Source organism: Sinocyclocheilus anshuiensis, unplaced genomic scaffold (assembly GCF_001515605.1).
Source record: "Sinocyclocheilus anshuiensis isolate Anshui unplaced genomic scaffold, SAMN03320099.WGS_v1.1 scaffold154, whole genome shotgun sequence".
NCBI classification, from domain to species: domain Eukaryota; kingdom Metazoa; phylum Chordata; class Actinopteri; order Cypriniformes; family Cyprinidae; genus Sinocyclocheilus; species Sinocyclocheilus anshuiensis.
In genome coordinates, this window is record NW_015546101.1 from 2,507,698 (window position 1) to 2,525,979 (window position 18,282).

An 18,282-nucleotide genomic window follows, 5' to 3' on the forward strand; every position below is an offset into this window, starting at 1 on the left:
TGTATTTATCTTAACAAAACAGACTTACTGTAAGGTTCAATACTCTCTCCCAGGGTCCAGCCCAAGTGGTCACACCTGCACTAACAGACACCTAGACCAACACACTAACCAATGGCCACAATAGGATGTGATAAAAAAAAAAAAAAAGTAGAATACACTGTAGGCAAACAAGCATCAAAGTTTGATTTCAATAATTAATCTCACTATGATTTCAATATTTGACATGGGCTTACATAGTCAATATTAAAGATAAAAATGTATTTTCACAGAATGTTCTTTACATTTTTATGAAGGACGATTTTATGTAGAGAAAAGTAAATTAAAAAAAAAGACTTTAGCTGGGTTTTCACAGGCAGGGTCACATATATAAAGATAATAATTGTTACCTGGCTACTTCATTGTTGGACAAAAAGTCAAAATTATGAAAAATATTAACAGAAACAAAGCCTCAGAGTAACAGAGCTGGCAGAGTATACTGGCAAAGTGTATACAACTGTATAGCACTTCAGATAACAGCTTCTGCCAAACATATTTTCACTTAATATATTATTGTGCCCTGGTGGTAATAAGGGAAAACACTTTCTCTATTCTCCTCCTTTCAATGTAAAATGTAAAAGACATGTTATTAGTACAGTGCTGTGGACAGTAAGGGCTTTCATATGTCCAAAAACTAAGAAAAGGTCATGACATTATTTATTTAGGTCTGATTGCATAGAAATTTCAAGGAAAGTCTTTTAAATCATAGAATTATTTGGGGAACTTGAAACTTCTCTAATTCTGCATGCAGTCTAGCACTTTGAGGCTCTTGTCCAGATTTTTCTCAGCCATTTTCTTTTCTATTTAATTACTGCCACAAAATGAGCTTTCAATTTCTAAGGGTATTTGTTTTTTGGGCCCAGCCTCACTGAAATCACAGAACTGAAAGTAGGCATGTCAAACTGCTTGTGCCATACAGGGTCAAATTTATATATGTGTTGTGGGTATGGATGCCTAGGAACACAAATTCTCAGATCTCTAAAAACTTTCTCAAAAAGGGAGCACCCGTTGGGAATGTAAAAGATTTCTAACACCATACAGTGGACCTGCCACAGAGTAGCCTTTATGTCCTGTCTGCAAGTAAGAGGAGGTTTTGGTGGCCTCCTCGTCTTTCACAATGACACAAACCAGGCCTCTGACCAGGCCAGGAGGGGAACATCCAACCCTCTCACTTCTTATTCCCAATTCCTCATTTTCCTCTTAACTTTGACTGCAGAACGAACAATCCACCAGAAGATTATGGTTAAATAACTATTTATAGATATCAACTATTATTGTACAGTTCTGCTCTATAGTGCATGGGTTCATAAGAATTAGACGAATTTAATCACAGGACTAAATTAATGTTCAAATACTATCTATAAAAACCAGTCTATATGTATAGTTTAAAGAGGAGAATCTACCAGTTAAAGCTGTTTTTTATCTCATGGTATTTTCATGGTAAGTTTAATTTTGGTGCAACCTTTGTCGCAAGTATTATCTTAATGGTGACTATGCTCAATCAAAAAATAGTTCAACTAATAATTCATCACACAGTAAATATGACTAAAAGGGATTTGCCCATTTGAAAAGAGAAGTGCATTCATGAATAAGACACTCAAAAAAAAAACTTTTATTGTATATTTGCGATGCACTATATGGACAAAAGTATTGGGACACACCTCTTAATTACTGAATTGAGGCGATTCAATTAGACCCATTGCCACTGAAAATCAAGCACCTAGCCATGCAGTCCCATTAAAAAAATGGGTCACTCTCTGAAGAGATCAGTGAATTTAAGTGTGGTATTGTGATAGGGTGCCACCTTTGCAGTAAGTCAGTGAAGTCAATTAAATTTAATCCCTTCTAGAAATGGAAGCGTAAAGTCACAAAGCAGGGTCACTGAGTGCTGAGGTGCATGGTCGCCAACTCTCTGCTGATTCCATAGCTGAAAAGTTCCAAACATCCACTGGCATTAATATCAGCACAAAAACTGTGCAGTAGGAGCTTCATGGAATGGGTTTCCATGGCCGAGCATCTGCATGCAAGCAACACATCATCAAGTACAATGCCAAGCGTCGGATGGAGTGGTGTAAAGCACACGCAACTGGACTCTGGAGCAGTGTAAACATGTTCTGAGAAGTGATGAATCATGCTTCTCTGTTTGGCAGTCTGATGGGTGAGTTTGGGTTTGGAGGATGCCAGGAGAATGTAACCTGCCTGACTGCATTTTGCCAACTGTAAAGTTTGGTGGAGGAGGGAAAATGGTATGGGACTGTACCCCAGTGCGCAAATCAAGGTCCATAAAGAGATGATTAAATGAGTTTGGTGTGGAAGAATTTGACTGGCCTGCTCAAAGCCCTGACCCCAACACCACTGAACAACTTTAGGATGAACTGGAAGAACTGTTGTTGTTAATTACTACATAAGCACCATAAGAGATAGAAAACTGTTTGGTTGACTATATGGCAGTGCTACATGTAGAGTGCAATGGGAAAGACCCATGGAAACGAGAAAAAAATGTAGAAAAAAACTGAATACTCTTACAGACAATTGCTCAAGTTCAGTTTGATACTTGATAAGATACTTCTGGTAGTTATACAAAACAATCTTTTGCTGATTCAAAGTCTTAATTAAATAGATGAAATCTGATGTTTATCTGCTTACCCCCAGGGCATCCAAGATGTAGGTGACTTTGTTTCTTCAGTAGAACACAAACGAAGATTTTTAACTCAAACCGTTGCAGTCTGTCAGTCATATAATGGAGGTGAATGGGAATCACGGCTTTGAGAGTAAAAAAAAAAAACACACAAACAAAACCAAATTAAACCCTGCGGCTCATGACGATACATTTATGTGTAAAGACACGAAACGATCAGTCTGTGCAAGAAACTGAACAGTATTTATATCGATTTTTTCCTCTGATTCACTGCAATGTCTGAACTGTCCTGAGAGGGTTCGCTTTTCACTATCTCTCAAATGGACCATTGACACTCTATCTACAATCTCAATTAGGAGTGTCAATGGTCCATTTGAGAGATAGGTGGCGGTAATGCACTTATAAGTCTGCGATCCGCCGTAGAGCAAGAAGAAGAAGACGCATCACGTGCTGGCTGAAGAAGACGCGAACACACTCAGGACAGTTCGGACGTTGCGGTGAATCAGAGGTAAAAAACGATATAAATACTGTTCAGTTTCTTGCACAGACCAATCGTTTTGTGTCTTTACACATCAATGTATCGTCACGAGCCGCAGGGTTTAATTTGGTTTTGTTTGTGTATGTTTTTTTGTCTCTCAAAGCCGTGATTCCCATTCACTTACATTATATGACTGACAGACAGCAACAGTTTAAGTTAAAAATCTTCATTTGTGTTCTACTGAAGAACCAAAGTCACCTAGATCTTGGATTCCCTGGGGGTAAGCAGATAAACAACAAATTTTCATTTTTGGGTGAACTATCCATTTAAGTGATGGTAAAAGTGTACAGTATGTTAAAAATTGCTTTGCACAATTACAAAACATTCTGACAGGAAATGAAAAGATGGCAGTGCTATAGTTTTAGCTTTGCTATCCATCTTAAAAATGACCAGTCATGCCCTGCTATTGCTAACAACAGCAAATGAAAAATTTGTGGGAAACCCGGTCATTGCATTACAGTGAATGAAGTAATAGTGCCAGAGATGACAAGACTGGTTCTTCTTTTAAACATTCTATACTTTTAGTGGTCTTCAACAGTCGTCTGAGCTTTTTGGGCTAGGCAACCACTCCTAAAGTTGTACATCTAGATGTTGCAGCTAGTCTTTTCAAAAGGAAACAATCATACAGACAACAGACAATCTAACCAGATGATCTACAAGGTCTTCATCTTTTGAAGAAAGTCATGCAGCTGGTAACAGAGATGAACCCCACTCCACCTCTGTGACATACAGAGAACAACTGAAGACCACAGACTTTTTAAGACATCATGACATCAAAACTGACCCCATTTACTAATCCCCCATTTCACGTCACTAATCCCCCTTTTCATACTTCCTTTCCAAACACTATCATTAAAAGTTTTTACTATGCAATCAGTTCAGTGGATAAAATTCTTACCTGCGTTTCCCCCCCTCTTTGAATATCTTATTTACTTGGGAAAAGTCACATTACAGAAGTAAAATGATGCGAATGTGATGTCATTTTGACCAGGGGCGTCATGCACTCATTATTTTTGAGGGGGCACGAGTGGGGGGGGTCGTCATGTGACACACAGCAGCCACAATAGCACTTATGTTTTATTGATTTTTTTTATTTTTCCTTTTTATTCGAAACATTCCCAAAAGCATTAACTATATCATGAAATATCTTGATTCTCACCTATGTTAGCTGATCTATAGTGGGCGATGGTCAAAGTAGCCTAATAATGTAATCTATTAACTATGCATAAAAACCTGTCTGTTTACTTGAGTAACAGATATGGGTGTCATGCCATAACATAGTTTTAATACGACTGACTTTATATTTAATGTGAATTTAACATTGAAAGTTAATGTGAATAAAAACATTGTAAGTTAGGCTACTAATCATAACACTTTCATTGTACAGAAAGAGAGCAACGAACATTTAGGCTACATTATCAAAGAACATTTTCACTGACAGCCTAGAGTTCAAGCACTCTCAAAAACTCCCATTAAAATCACTGAAGCTGTGAAATGAATATCTTACTTATTTATACACACATTTGCACTTTGTTGTTTCTAACGAGAGAAATCGCCAGAAAGAGGTATTCAGTCAGCGAGCGAGTGAAGAAAACACTGGCATTTTAGCGATGACTCATCTGAACACCTCTGATTGGTCATTGCAGCTCAACAGAATCGTATGTGATTGGTTATAATGCACGGTGCTATAAAAACGCATCTGTCTCTGGCTCAGCGCCAGCCAGCAAACGCAAATTTGAATTTAGCAGCTGATGATATGACGCGCTGAATGATTTAATCAGCTGGTGTTATTGTATCAAATATTCAAAATATTATTCGGCTATTTTTTGTCTTTTGGAAGCTGCATTCAAAATCCACTTGACTCAAATCTGAGGGGGCACGTGCCCCCTCAATTTGAATGGGCATGACGCCTCTGACTATGACTGCTGATGCTGTATGAACTCACACAAAGTTAAAACAGTTTAAACGTTTAGAAAACACGTCGCAAATTTGTGGAGGTTTATTCCTTTCCACCGTGTCCTAATAATTTTTTTAATGCAATCTGTGTGATCGGCGATTCAGCTCTTTGTAAGCAATGCATACATGATGCTGTTTTGTTCATAATTGTTTATGCAATTTACAAAATTATATTTGATTTAGATATGTTAATTTAGACGTAATGCAGGTTTTTTTATAGACAGTTATTTCCACGTGCCCCCTCACTTTGAATGGGCATGACACCTCTGTGCTACATAGTACACTTTCAAGATTTATCAGCATCATTTTATAGATTAGCCAGCTGTATGAGATCTTCGTATGAGAAAGGAGAACTCAGATTCACTCAGGCAAAATCTATACTGAAAAAGAAGAGTCCAAATACTTAGAATACAAATACTGAGGAAAAACATTATGCTTCATGTCTTGCTGCATTGTTTGAGCTGACCTTATACACTGATGCTAACATGGTATCAGGATGTAACCGGTCATTATAGTGTCATCATACAGTGGGGGAAATATTTATTTGATCCCCTGCTGATTTTGTAAGTTTGCCCATGAAATGTAGGGTCCAGAAAAAATCCAGAAAAAAACACATTATATAAAGGTTAGAAATTGATTTGCATTTCAGTGAGTGAAATAAGTATTTGATCCCCTACCTACCAACCAGCAAGAATTCTGGCTCCCACAGATTGGTTATATTAAAGATTAGTCCTGTCACTTAGAAGTTACTCCTAATGTCAGCTCGTTAGGTGTATAAGACACCTGTCCACACAATCTGTATCTTCCATTCCAACATCTCCATCACCATGGGCAAGACCAAAGAGCTGTCAAAGGATGTCAGAGACAAGATTGTAGATCTGCACAAGGCTGGAATGGGCTACAAGACCATCAGCAAGAAGCTCGCCTCATGGGGTAAGGATGTTCATGAGAAAGGTGAGGGGATCAGCCCCGAACTACACGGGAGGAGCTTGTTAATGATCTTTAGGCAGTTGGGACCACAGTCACCAAGCAAAACAATTCTGAAATCCTGCAGCGCCCGCAAGGTCCCCCTGCTCAAGAAGGCACATGTACAGACCTGTTTAAAGTTTGCCAAAGAACATCTAAATGATTTAGAACCAAGTACTAAGTCATGTTTTGCTCAAATACTTATTTCACTCACTGAAATGCAAATCAATTTCTAACCTTTATATAATGTGTTTTATTCTGGATTTTTAGATTGGTATTCTGTCTCTATACGTTAAAATAAACCTACCATAAAAATTACAGACCCTTCATTTCTTTGTAAGAGGGAAAACTTACAAAATCAGTAGGGGATCAAATAAATATTTCCCCCACTGTATGAATCAATTTGCTTAGTTCCTCTGATTAGTCTCTTGAGGAATAAAATATTTAACACAATATCATAAAGCACTTTGAGTTGGTTAACACAAAACTAATTGAACCATGTTTATTTTTACTGACATAAAGTCATATGTCTTATCATATGATTCAATATTATGATGTTGTCTCATGCTAGATATTTGGGCTGCCCGTCCACATGTTTATCATGTGCTACATCCTCACATAAGATTTCCTGACTTTTATTTGGAGTGAACATATGCAATCTGACTGTCTGCACGAATAATGATCAGTATTACTACACCCGGAGCTTAGATACGTTTGCCTGTGGATGACTAAGTGTCTCATGGCACTCAGGGCTGAATTCTTACAGTTTCTGCAATGTATGAGTGTATTTTTTTTCTATGTGAGTGAATGACCAAAAACAATGTAAAACCACACGATTACATTGAGGTGACTGCGAACGTAAATATGAATGGACAGAGAAACACATACACACAGGCACAGACACAGGTGCCTCTGTCATTTTAGTTCTGTGGACCCCATGGCTCCAAAACTGTTCCTCTTTCTAAATGCATTGCTCAAGTCAAGCCAGGATGACTCAGTCACCATGTATCATCTGGAGCATGGAGTCTTAACCCACTCTTTGCCATAACAAAATCAAAATAATATGACACTCATGGAAAAAAGGACTTATATAGCAATGTTTCAATGAAGGATACTCTGAATGATTAACCGCATTGAGTTTTGGCATGAGTCAGTAAATGGTAGATATTTCCTATCTCATTTGCTGTTTCGTTGAGTCAAAGAGATGATGATATTGTGATATTGTATGATTTATTTTTTATGTTATGTGTTATGTTATGTGATTTAGCAATGATTGATTATTTGACAACTTTAGTGGATGCTCATTTAAATCTTATTTGCTTGTCTGAAATTGATGTATCAGATTTGTCCAACAACTGTAGGTGGGGCAGAAGTTAGAATAGGCACTTTCATCATCTAATGTACAGGCGTAGTTAATTTTACATGCTTTTGGAGAAAGCATGGGGATTTGGCCTTGTGAATGTTGTGTTCCGCATTCCAGACTTTAGACATCAATCAACTGCGCCATCTTGTGGTCAGGAGCGGCATAAATGATCAAACAAAGGTATAGTTCACACAAAAAGGAAAGTTCTGTCATTTAGTCAAGCTCTTCTTCCTGTTCATTACAGATGCTAAAAACTATAAACACCATATAATGTGTGCTTAATTTTCGCTTTCATGTTACAAATTACCGTCATTACTTAGTAGTCCACAGTTATGCAGACATCTGGAAAGACAATACCAAGATGACCTAGAAAAGTTCATTAAGACACTTTGGAAAGGCTTTGTCTTAAGGTTTACAACAAATTAAAAAGTATTGACTTGTGACGGTTATTATGTAGTTTCAATACTCTAGCCATTTGAATAGAGACTTGGTTAAACTGAATACAGACAGAAGAATTAACGTGTTAAGTTTAGTTGATAATGCATTGCTAGGTGGTTGCTTGGATATTCCATGTGACTGCAAGGGGTTGCTAGATAGATAGATAGATAGATAGATATTTCATTATTCATCTGTTCGTGCATACTTTTTCATTATTACCTTTTGCCATTTTTACAGCGGGTTCAACAACCATCTTCTTCCCGCATATTTGGTGTTGGATATTTCATTATTCATCTGTTAGTGCATACTTTTTCATTATTACCTTTTGCCATTTTTACAGCGGGTTCAACAACCATCTTCTTCCCGCATATTTGGTGTTGAAGTCTCCTCCTCAGGCTAGCGCGCGCTCAGTTCGCTCCTCTACTCAGTCTGGAAATGCACTTCCGGTCGGTGAGACGTGGCTGACCGTGGAAAATCTTTCAGGAGGGAAATCGGGAGACTGTCTGCTGTGCTCCTACTCTTCTAGACCGCAGTGCCTGGATGGCAGGGTTAAGCCGGAGTAAAAACTGTAGTAATTTCAGCCGGGTAAGACAAAACGTTTGTTTATGTATCTCTGCAAATCTTGTAGACAGTGATTTGTTTTTCAAGGCACGCAACTTTGTATCGATGTAGTATGCGTGCACCGTTGCTTTTATCAGAAACATTGCAGCAACGTTGTGTTTTGCGAATTTTTGCTGTTTAGACATGCTATTCTTAAGTAACACATAAAACTGCCGTTTTTTGCCTTTGGGCTTTCTTGCTGTTTTAATTAGTTTAGCAGCCAAACGCTGAAACATGTCAAACTTTGCAGTGTTTTTAAAGCCCAGTGGGCTGGAATTTTTCAGGAATCTCGCCGCTCCTTCATCTCATGCACTCCCACAGACCGTCCAAACGTGCTGCTCCTGTGTGAATGTTACATTTGCTTTTTTTGTCCAACCGTAACGGACGTTATTAGTGGCAATCACAACTGTTAAAACAAAAAGATTTGTTTATTTGTATATTGCATATTTGTGCAATAAAGACAATTTAAACTCATATGCCATGTTTCAATATCCTATAAAGATCAGATGCTGAAGACCGCTGAATTTATGTATCCTCAATATTATGGGGGATAGTTATAAACTGTGTGAAGAGATTGTGTTAGACCTGACTCGAATGCATAATCTGATAGGCCTACCATGTTTTCATCTCTATGTAGATTATTTTCCTGTGTTGGCAGTAACTAAAATGTGTGGTGTTTTTTGTAGGTTGTCACTCACATTGGAGTGGAAGCACTTAGTCACTATATCTAGACCAGTGTTTCCCAACCGGTGTGCTGTCTGTCGAGAGCAGGGGTGCCGTGTAAAAAATCCTCTTTTTTTTATATATATTTTTTAATTGCTAAAATGTTCATAAAAGCAGCTATTATATAATATCCATTTCTGATGTCGCCAATAACTAGAGATGCACTGAAATTCCGGCTGCTGAAAATTAGTTCACCGCTCAGGATTCACTTTCACGTGGTGTGTTTCACGGCCCATGTGAGTGCTCCACTCATATACCGTTCATGCTCATCGGAACAGCAAAGTTCTCTCAAAAATCGAGCTGACAGGAACCATCGATGTAGTACAGTATTGTTTCTGTTTGCAATAGCCCTACTGTGCTGTAACAAGGTGTGGTAAATGGGCAACTCTGGTAACACTGCCCTCTCATTCATTGATCTGCTAACCGTTATGCTCATGTGTCCTCTGATAATAATAGCTTTCTAGGATTAAACATTATTTGGATAATTGGTAAAAAATAAAAATAAAAAATATCTTAATAGCCCTACTGTGTGTTAGACCTACCTGAAAAACTAAAAAGCAATTTATTTCATTTGTAGGCCTGTCGTTATTTCTTATTTGTGCTATCATTAGTAATTTCTTTATTTATTCTTATTTTATAAGAATAAATTGGTCTTTTCATTAGAAATTAGCCTACTGATTGCCACCATTGATGGACAAAATGTTTTAATAATATTAAAAATATCTGTATGACAGTGTATTCTGCAGTTCTTCCCTGCTGTACCGAATATCTATACTTTTCAAAGTATCATATCGAAGTTAGAAATTCAAGTATTGTGACAAAATTAATTTTGTAGGGTGCCACAAATTTGTTAAAATTTCCAAAGGGTGCCGCGACTAAAGAAAGGTTGGGAAACACTGATCTAGACCTTTCAATTTGTAGGCCAAGCCAGAGGGCTAATTCACCATGGCTTCACCCTGGAATTTCAAATGTGTTTTTGAAATATAAGTTTTTTGAATTATAAATAAGTCTTTGGATACCATTACTTGGAGACACTTGTGTATTGTGTTTACCAACTTTAATTTTGAAGGTGTTGTTAACAAGTTGCTATATAAGAACTACAACAGGTATTTAATTTGGAAAGCAAATTAACTCCTTGTGGTAGTTGCTGTGGAAAAAAATCTTTCAAATAATGGTTGTACAAAAAAAAAAATAGTTTGATCAGAGTTTCTGTGCATCCAGTAATAATGCAGTTTAACAGATGAAACTGTGTAAAGAAAAAAGAAATACACTACTGTTTAAAAGTTTGGGGGCTAAGTTTTTTTTTTGTTTTAATTCTAATATGCTGATTTGGGGCTCAAGTAATATTTCTTATTATTGTCAATATTGAAAAGAGTGCTGCTTAATATTTTTGTGGAAATTGTGATCCTTTTTTACTAGAATTCTTTGAACATAAAGTTCAAAAGAACTGCTTTTATTTTAAATATATTTTTGTAACAATATAAAAGCCTGATCAATTTAATGCATCCTTGCTCAATAATAGTATTATTTTCTTTTGTAAAAAAAATCTTACTGACACTAAACTCTTGATTGGTAGTGTATACAGAATAGAATATAATATAATAAAATATAAATTCAGATTTCTGAAACTCTAGTTAAATTGCTACTAAGTGGCTCAAACATTTGATGCCACTAACATGATGCTAACTAACAATTTATGTTCATCCGAGTCTAAGAAACCCCAAACCTTATTGAAATTCAACTAATCTTTCCACTTCATAAAATTTTGTTGAAGGCTCCTCTCTGCCTTGCAGCACCCTACATGTTTCTTCCAAATGCTTTGCGGAGGTCTGGGCTGATGAGCGCAGGACCCGAGAAGCCTGTTTGGGCATTTGCAATGCTGCTTCTTGGCGCCGCCCTACTGGCTTCATCCTTCGGTGGTAAGATGATGGCTCAGACTGCTGTGGCCCAAGCAAAGACGGCACCCGCAGGACCAGGACCATGGTGCATTAAGGACCTTCTAGACCTGGACGAGCTGTTTTCTATAGATAACCTAGATGTTTGGTTCTACTCCCTTTTGGGATCGATTGCCATCGGACTCAGTGGCATCTTCCCACTCTTAGTGATACCCATTGAAGCTGGAACAACTTTGAAAACTGAGGGTAAGTCAAACTTATTCTTACATGGTTTTGTGATCTAGGTCTGTGTATGTAAACGGCCCATTAGAACAACTAATCTAGGATCAGGTTACACGCTACCCAGATCAGGTAGAGGTAGCATTGTGTTACAGTCAGAGCTGGTCCAGATATTCACAGCAGTGTCCTGGTGCAGACTAATGGACATTGGGCAGGGATCAGTATTTTGTGTCTTTTCTTTGTTCATTCTATCAGAAGTGGAAAAATCAGAGTCTTTTCTGGCCCTGTGCAGGGCATCTATAGTTTCCAAGCAGAAAGGAAAAAATGAGATGGTCACACATCAGGCCTAGTGTGACAAATAGACATGTGTTTGTTATTAATACAAGCAAGAGAGAACCGGTTTGTAGATTGATTTAGGTCTTCACACATTTGTTTGGTTACTTTAAAGCAGAGCTCCTTTCACTCATGTTCTCTGTGGGATTTTTCCCTTTGCTGCTTATGCCTGGTTCCACATTTAGTTTTTTCGTACCATGTTAAAGTAATTTCCCAGCCACAGAATAAGCCACAGTTATTATAGGTGATTTGTCATTAAAACATTTTTATAAGGTGTCAGGTCCAGTCTTAAATTAATGTGTAAACCAAGCCTGATTGATTGATTGAGAATCTTTCCCAAACTGATAAAAAGAATCTTGCAGAGACAGTAACCAATCACTGGGAAAAATGTGTTGTGTGAGCACGCTTGACCTATAAAAGAATTTGTTAAGCATTCACCTTTTCAGCTACACCTGTCACGGCTTGTCTAAATATTTCTTGGTGTAGTGGACGTTCAAGAGAAGAACCAACAGAACCATAATAGGATGCAAAAACGTTTGCAGGAACATTGTATGGTTGACAGGGCGCACTCTAAAGACCTTTGCAGAGGACAGTGCTGCTCGGTGAAACTTTTGTCTGCGATGATATCAGTCATGCAGAAATAGATCGGAGTCTGGCAATAGATCCCAGTCAGGAAGTAGACAGGCTTAAGGGAAGATCTGTTCTGATCTACCACGGTAGGGTGCAGTGGACAGAAGAGTAAAGGGTTAAGGCTGAATTATAAGCAGTTTATGATTTTGCAACTGTATTGTGGTTTCACCATCTGCTTAATGTGAAGGATTTGCTCAATTTGCTTAACACAGCAAGATCTTTGAAGTGCTGCTTATGAAGCATTTCTGCTAATGTTTGTTTATGAACTTCTGCTGACGCTCTTGCACTGTTTGCAGCTGGGTGTCAGAAGCTGAAGAAGCTGCTGAGTTTTGCCATTGGTAGTCTCCTAGGTGACGTGTTTCTCCATCTCCTTCCTGAAGCATGGGCTTACACTTCCAGTCCTGGTGAGAATTCTCATATTATATATAACATTTGCTGCTGTTCATGCATTAATCGTCATCTGAATGAGTGCTTCTGTTTCTGTCTCCTTTTGGTCTGTTTTTTTAATAACTCTGTCTTTTCTGTGTCTGTAGTCGTAAGCATGTGTGGTTTTGTAATTCATCTGTGAACATACACATTTTTTCTCTCTCCTGAATGGGAATCCCTTACATTGTTTACAGGAAACTATGGCTTTTTTTGTAACATTGTAACATCAATAGTGTGTACTAATTGACCCTTTGCTAAACCCTGTCCCCTTGGTAACTCTGCCTGAAATCGATATGGAAAATGGCACTTTGCCATTCAAAGCTCACACAGTGTTACTAACATTTTTTAAAAAGTCCACTCTGGGTATTTGTGTTACTATTATAGGTGTTACTGTTATTTGGTATTATAAGACCAAAAGCTTGTCAAATATTATTAATAAAGGCAGGTTTGGTCAATATACAGTACAGCAGAGCCAGTATAATTTTAGTATTTATAGTATACAAGCATATAATTTATTCATATTTGAATTATTTACTTTTATGTTTTCAGTTTTCATCTTAATTTTAGTAATTGTGCATTTTTTTTTCATTTTATTAGGCTTTTTATATTTCCATTTAGATTTATTTTTCAGTTTTAGCTTATTGTATTTCTGTTAGTTTCCAAGGCAGCATTTCCTTTATACAGTTTATTTCAGCTTTTTCATTTAATTAAATGCTTTTAAATAGTTGTAGTTAACAATAACTGCACTGGACAGAGCTTAACTAAGTTTTATCCCTCCCCCCCTTTTTGTGTTTGCATATGCTGGATAGATGGGTCCCACAGCCACTATCATACGCAGGGTTTGTGGGTGATAGGGGGTCTGCTGTCCTTTCTGATTTTGGAAAAGGTGTTCCCTGATGAAGACAGTGACCCAGAGAGCAAAGCTGCCAGCCAAAGAGCTAAGGTAAGTTACATGAGCTTTTAGTACATATTCCAGCACTTTAAATCAGTTCAATTGATGTGTGTCCACATTGGAACATTGCGATTCTGAACCTCATGGGGGAGCCAAAGGGCATGGTGGAGTAATGCACTCTACACTCAAACACATTCATTATTCATCCACATTAACCATCTGGTAGTATACAATTAGAGTCCAATTGTTTATTTCTTTTTTCCTTACTGGCACATTTTTCTTTTGAGTACTGGTTGATGGAATAATAGTTTGTGGATTCACTGGACCTTTAACTAAGCGTTCTTCTTGTTTTGTAAACAATGACCCAAGTGTTGTGAATATTTGTAAAGCAAAGTTGTTTTGTCTTTGGTGTTGAGTCTCTGGAAAAAGTTCAGCAGGCTTTAAATGTTCTAAACTTCTGTCTGGTTCATTGCAGCTCTTAATGCCCCCTGACACTCTTGTCAGTTTTTTATTTATTTACTTTTTTTTTTCTTTTCATTAAGACCCTAAAGTGTTCCACCGTGAAACAACTTTTTTTTTTAATATAAAATTTGCTTTGCATTTTATTTTATTTGATGTTTTTTGAATCTGAAAATCACGTTACTTTTTTTGTATCATTAAAAGTGCTGTGAAAACTAAAAAAATGTTGACAACTTGTACAAGCTAATCTGTTATTACTCATGCACAAAAATTGCATGGTACGTGCATAATGCAGAGCTAACAACAGTTTAACATAAGCAGTTACCAAAAGTGTACATTGGATGATTTTTCTGGTCTTTTATTACTAGTCCCACAATGTTCTGGAATGTTCCAGAAAGCACTAGAATATTACAGAATGTTACAGAAATGTCTAGAATGTTTCCATCCTTGCAAAAGCAAAATATCTTTCAAAAATCAGTACAAAAACCTCTGTACTAAACCAGTGTTTCATAATTAATGATAGAAGTTTTTTAAAAACCTGAGCTAAATATTTACCAAAATATTGATGCTACATGAAAATAAATAGTCCAGTAATAATTAGCACCATAGAATTACAGAAGACCAACAAAAGATCCAAGTGAAATAAATAGTTTGTCATGTTGTGTTCTTGTTTGAACTTGTTGATTTAAAGATTAAGGCACAGAGAGAGGGAATAGTCCTGATTGAATCATTTATGCTATAGAAATGTTGTGGAGCCACGAATCATGAATCACTGTTCATGTCGGACGGATATTTAAAACATTACAACTCCTGTCCCATTCAAATACCCACAGGACTGTTCTTGTTGTTCAAGAAGAACCCCAACCCCTTTTTATTCTGGACCGTTTCAGTGTATTGCATCACCATATTGCATCAGTCAGTTAAACACACATGCACACCTTTCACTTTTCAGGCTCCACCCTGATGGATATAACAGCTTAAGGACTTGAAATATTTGCTCTAAGATGAATTGCAGGTTTGTTCTGTCTGCCTTTCTAGTGTAGATATGACATCAGCTCTGTTACTTTTTTAGTGTGAGTCTTGAGTGCCTTGGACACTCAAATCACACAAAACGGATGGGCTAACCCCCCCCCCCCCTCTTCCCTTTTAATTATTACTTTTAATTTGATTCTATGATTAATTTGGTCTATGACTTGAATCTTTTTGTGAATGCGGAGTCGTCTTCCTTGCTTACGGGAGACCTGGGAGTTTGATTGATAGCCTCTGCTCTGTTTGGCTAGTTATAAATAGCATCTAGCAGGAAGCAGCTGCTACCAGCATTCCATCAGCAGACAGACGGGCCACAGAAGTCAGCCACGGTGCACAGAAACCACAGCTGAGAGGCCTTACAGACTGTGGGCTAGAACAGGGAGGAAGCGTCTAGTCCTGTTACTACAATCGAAAATGCCAGCTGCTGTAAAGAACGATTCTCTTCTCACAGTCAGCTTTTGTCAGCCATTTCTGTCTCAACAAACTGTGGAAAGAATTTTGTGAATTTAGAGGCAGAAATGTTTTTAATGACCCAAATGCTTACATTTTTGGGCTTTGAGTGTGAAATGTAGACATGAAGCTAAACTGAGTGTTATTAGTCTGCTTGATTTAAGAATTCAAAAATAATTTCTAGTTATTTACTGCTTAAAATATCTATCCAGAGAGTAGTGGTATGCTGAAGATTCCCACAAAACATTTTCCTCAGTTTATATAAATGAATGGAACATGTTTATAGCAGTGTACTTACAACAGGCAGTACTGTGAGTAAACATTTAAAATATGCAGCAATGGCACATAAAATTGCATGTGTTAGAGTGGGGTTAGGATTGTTGGGGGGGGGGATTTTAAAAGTTGGGGGTCGGTAAGATTTTGAAATCTTTTTGAATGAAGTCCTTTATGCTCACCAAGGCTGCATTTATTTGTTCAAAAATACAGTAAAAACAGTAATATTGTGAAATGTTCATGTTTAAAGTAACTGAATATATACTGATTATATATTAATATTTTCACATGTAATTATTCTTATGTTGGCAAGGCTGAAATTTCAGCAGCCATTACTCCAGAACTCACTCTGATCTTTGATTTTGATTTTTTTGCTCAAGAAACATTTCTTAATCAGTTTTAAAAACAGTTGTGTTGCTTAATAATTTTGGGGAAAGTGTGATGCATTTTTTCAATATTATTTGAATAGAAAATGGAAAAAGCCACATTTATTTGAAATAGAAATCTTTTGTAAGAATGTCAAAGTTTTTACTGTCACTTTTGGTAAATTAAAAGTATTCATTAAAATGAATCAATCAATCAATCTTGCTGACCCCAAACTTTTGAATAGTAGTGTATCTGGTTATTTTTTCTTGGTATCTGATTTCATCTGAAGATTTGATAATGGGTAAAAGTGTCTATTTGCTCTTGAATGCTGTGAAATGAGACCCAGATTTCTTAGAAAGACTTACCGTGGTGTTCTCTCGCTTTCCATACTAGTCGTCTTCAACAGATCTGAGCAGCGAGGTCTCTGTGTCCCCAAAAACAAATGGCATCTGCTCAAACAACAACTCCGACTCCAAGCCAAAGACTGACATCAGCCTTTACACAGAGCCAGAGAAAATAAAGGTAAGATGCGCACACAAATCACACCTTGTTCACAATGAAAGATCTAAGAGATAAGTGCATTTAAATCTAGCAATGTTTCCTTGGAACCAATCAATACAGCATTTGTAAATTGTATCTTACCTATTATCTTTTCTCTTAGATTTATTGTATATGCTTTGTTTCTTTATTTTTTCAGACAAGTGGTTATCTAAACCTTCTTGCTAACTGCATTGATAACTTCACTCATGGGCTGGCAGTGGCAGGAAGCTTCTTAGTAAGCCGAAAGGTAAGAGCAAACGGAGACCAATTCTATATGAATGGGCTTCAGGGTTCATTAGTACTACTACAGAACTCAATAAAGTAATGCTAAAGTAAGGCTGATTGCTGCTAGAACAGCCTACTATAGAGTGCACTATTAATGAATTGTTAATGTAACTTAATGTGAACAATTCTGTGTAGGGCAATGATTTTATGTGCTTTATAAATAGATTCAGAGTTCCTGTATAAATATAATCTGATTTGGCCACTTTTAAACCTTAAATTGATAGCTTCTCCCATAGTTCTTTTGATCAGTGTAGATCATTGCAAACAGTGAGATAGAGATGTTTATGTGATGTGTGGCAATATTTATAGTGTGGTAGTATTTATATGGCTTTGTGGAGTTGAAGTCCAGGTGGAGAAGCATAAGGCTCCCAGCATGCGTGGGGAGGGGGTTTCAGAGGAAATGGACTTGGTGCAACAGAAACCACCATACTTGCACAGAAAAACACACTTTTACACATTTGATCACTTGCCTGGACATACATATCTGACTGCAGAAATGCAAGGGAGAGGATTGATGGAGAACTGTGCCATTTTACTGTTTTCCCTACCTCCACCATAGTTTCTGTTGACATTCAGTTAAACATATGTGCCAAATAAACATGTGGATTATAAAACATGGTTTTACTGCCCTACCGTGGTTAAATTAGAAAACAAGAGTGCACTACAATATGTTTACAATACCTTATTTTACCTGTTCTAACAGGTTGGTTTCTTAACAACATTCGCTATTCTGCTTCATGAGATCCCTCATGAGGTACGTATCTCAATATCTTTCTGTCTTTCTCTGTTTCTTGAGTTTCAGCCAGGTAATTATTACACCGAAACGATGCAATACATTTTTAGCTGATCGGTAGCAATTTCTTACTATTGACTTGGAATGAGCAAGGAGTCATTCAAGAGATATTGTATGTGAAATGTCTCATATAGTGCTCAGTACTTACCAATTTCTGTTGCTGTGCACACATTTCTGTCTTCATGAAAAGGTGGGAGATTTTGCCATTCTGCTGCGAGCAGGATTTGACCGTTGGAAAGCTGCCCGTATGCAGCTCTCTACAGCGTTAGGAGGAGTCCTGGGGGCATGTTTTGCTCTTTGCTCCCAATCACAGACTGGGGCAGGTGAGACACCACAGTCATCAGACATCTCTCAGATTAAACACTACAGTTCAAAGATTGGGGTCAGTAAGATTCTTTAAAAAAATTTAACATTTTATTCCATAAAAATGCATT

At 37.3% G+C, this 18,282-nt stretch overlaps 1 protein-coding gene and 1 long non-coding RNA gene across 6 annotated transcripts in view; one reads left to right on the top strand and one right to left on the bottom strand.

Moving 5' to 3' along the window:
• The first annotated feature begins 3,143 nt into the window (after positions 1-3,143).
• The window catches only part of LOC107700461 (zinc transporter ZIP13-like), a 16,777-nt gene continuing 1,638 nt past the window's right edge, over positions 3,144-18,282 (top strand). The window contains exons 1-9 of one of the 5 annotated variants that reach the window (XM_016502113.1): positions 3,144-3,182; positions 8,276-8,520; positions 11,052-11,399; positions 12,632-12,739; positions 13,571-13,704; positions 16,624-16,752; positions 16,928-17,017; positions 17,759-17,809; positions 18,039-18,171. In XM_016502113.1, coding sequence (XP_016357599.1) covers positions 11,060-11,399; positions 12,632-12,739; positions 13,571-13,704; positions 16,624-16,752; positions 16,928-17,017; positions 17,759-17,809; positions 18,039-18,171 — 985 coding nt within the window. In that variant the 5' untranslated portion in view covers positions 3,144-3,182; positions 8,276-8,520; positions 11,052-11,059. Of the gene's footprint in view, positions 3,183-8,263; positions 8,521-11,051; positions 11,400-12,631; positions 12,740-13,570; positions 13,705-16,623; positions 16,753-16,927; positions 17,018-17,758; positions 17,810-18,038; positions 18,172-18,282 lie in introns of those variants that run through there. The other 4 variants (XM_016502112.1, XM_016502114.1, XM_016502115.1 and 1 more) reach the window with 4 other exon arrangements.
• LOC107700466 (uncharacterized) overlaps positions 14,838-18,282 on the bottom strand; it is a 22,698-nt gene continuing 19,253 nt past the window's right edge. Inside the window, exon 3 of the long non-coding RNA XR_001635551.1 lies at positions 14,838-14,848. This is a non-coding gene — a long non-coding RNA (uncharacterized LOC107700466). The remainder of the gene's footprint in view (positions 14,849-18,282) is intronic.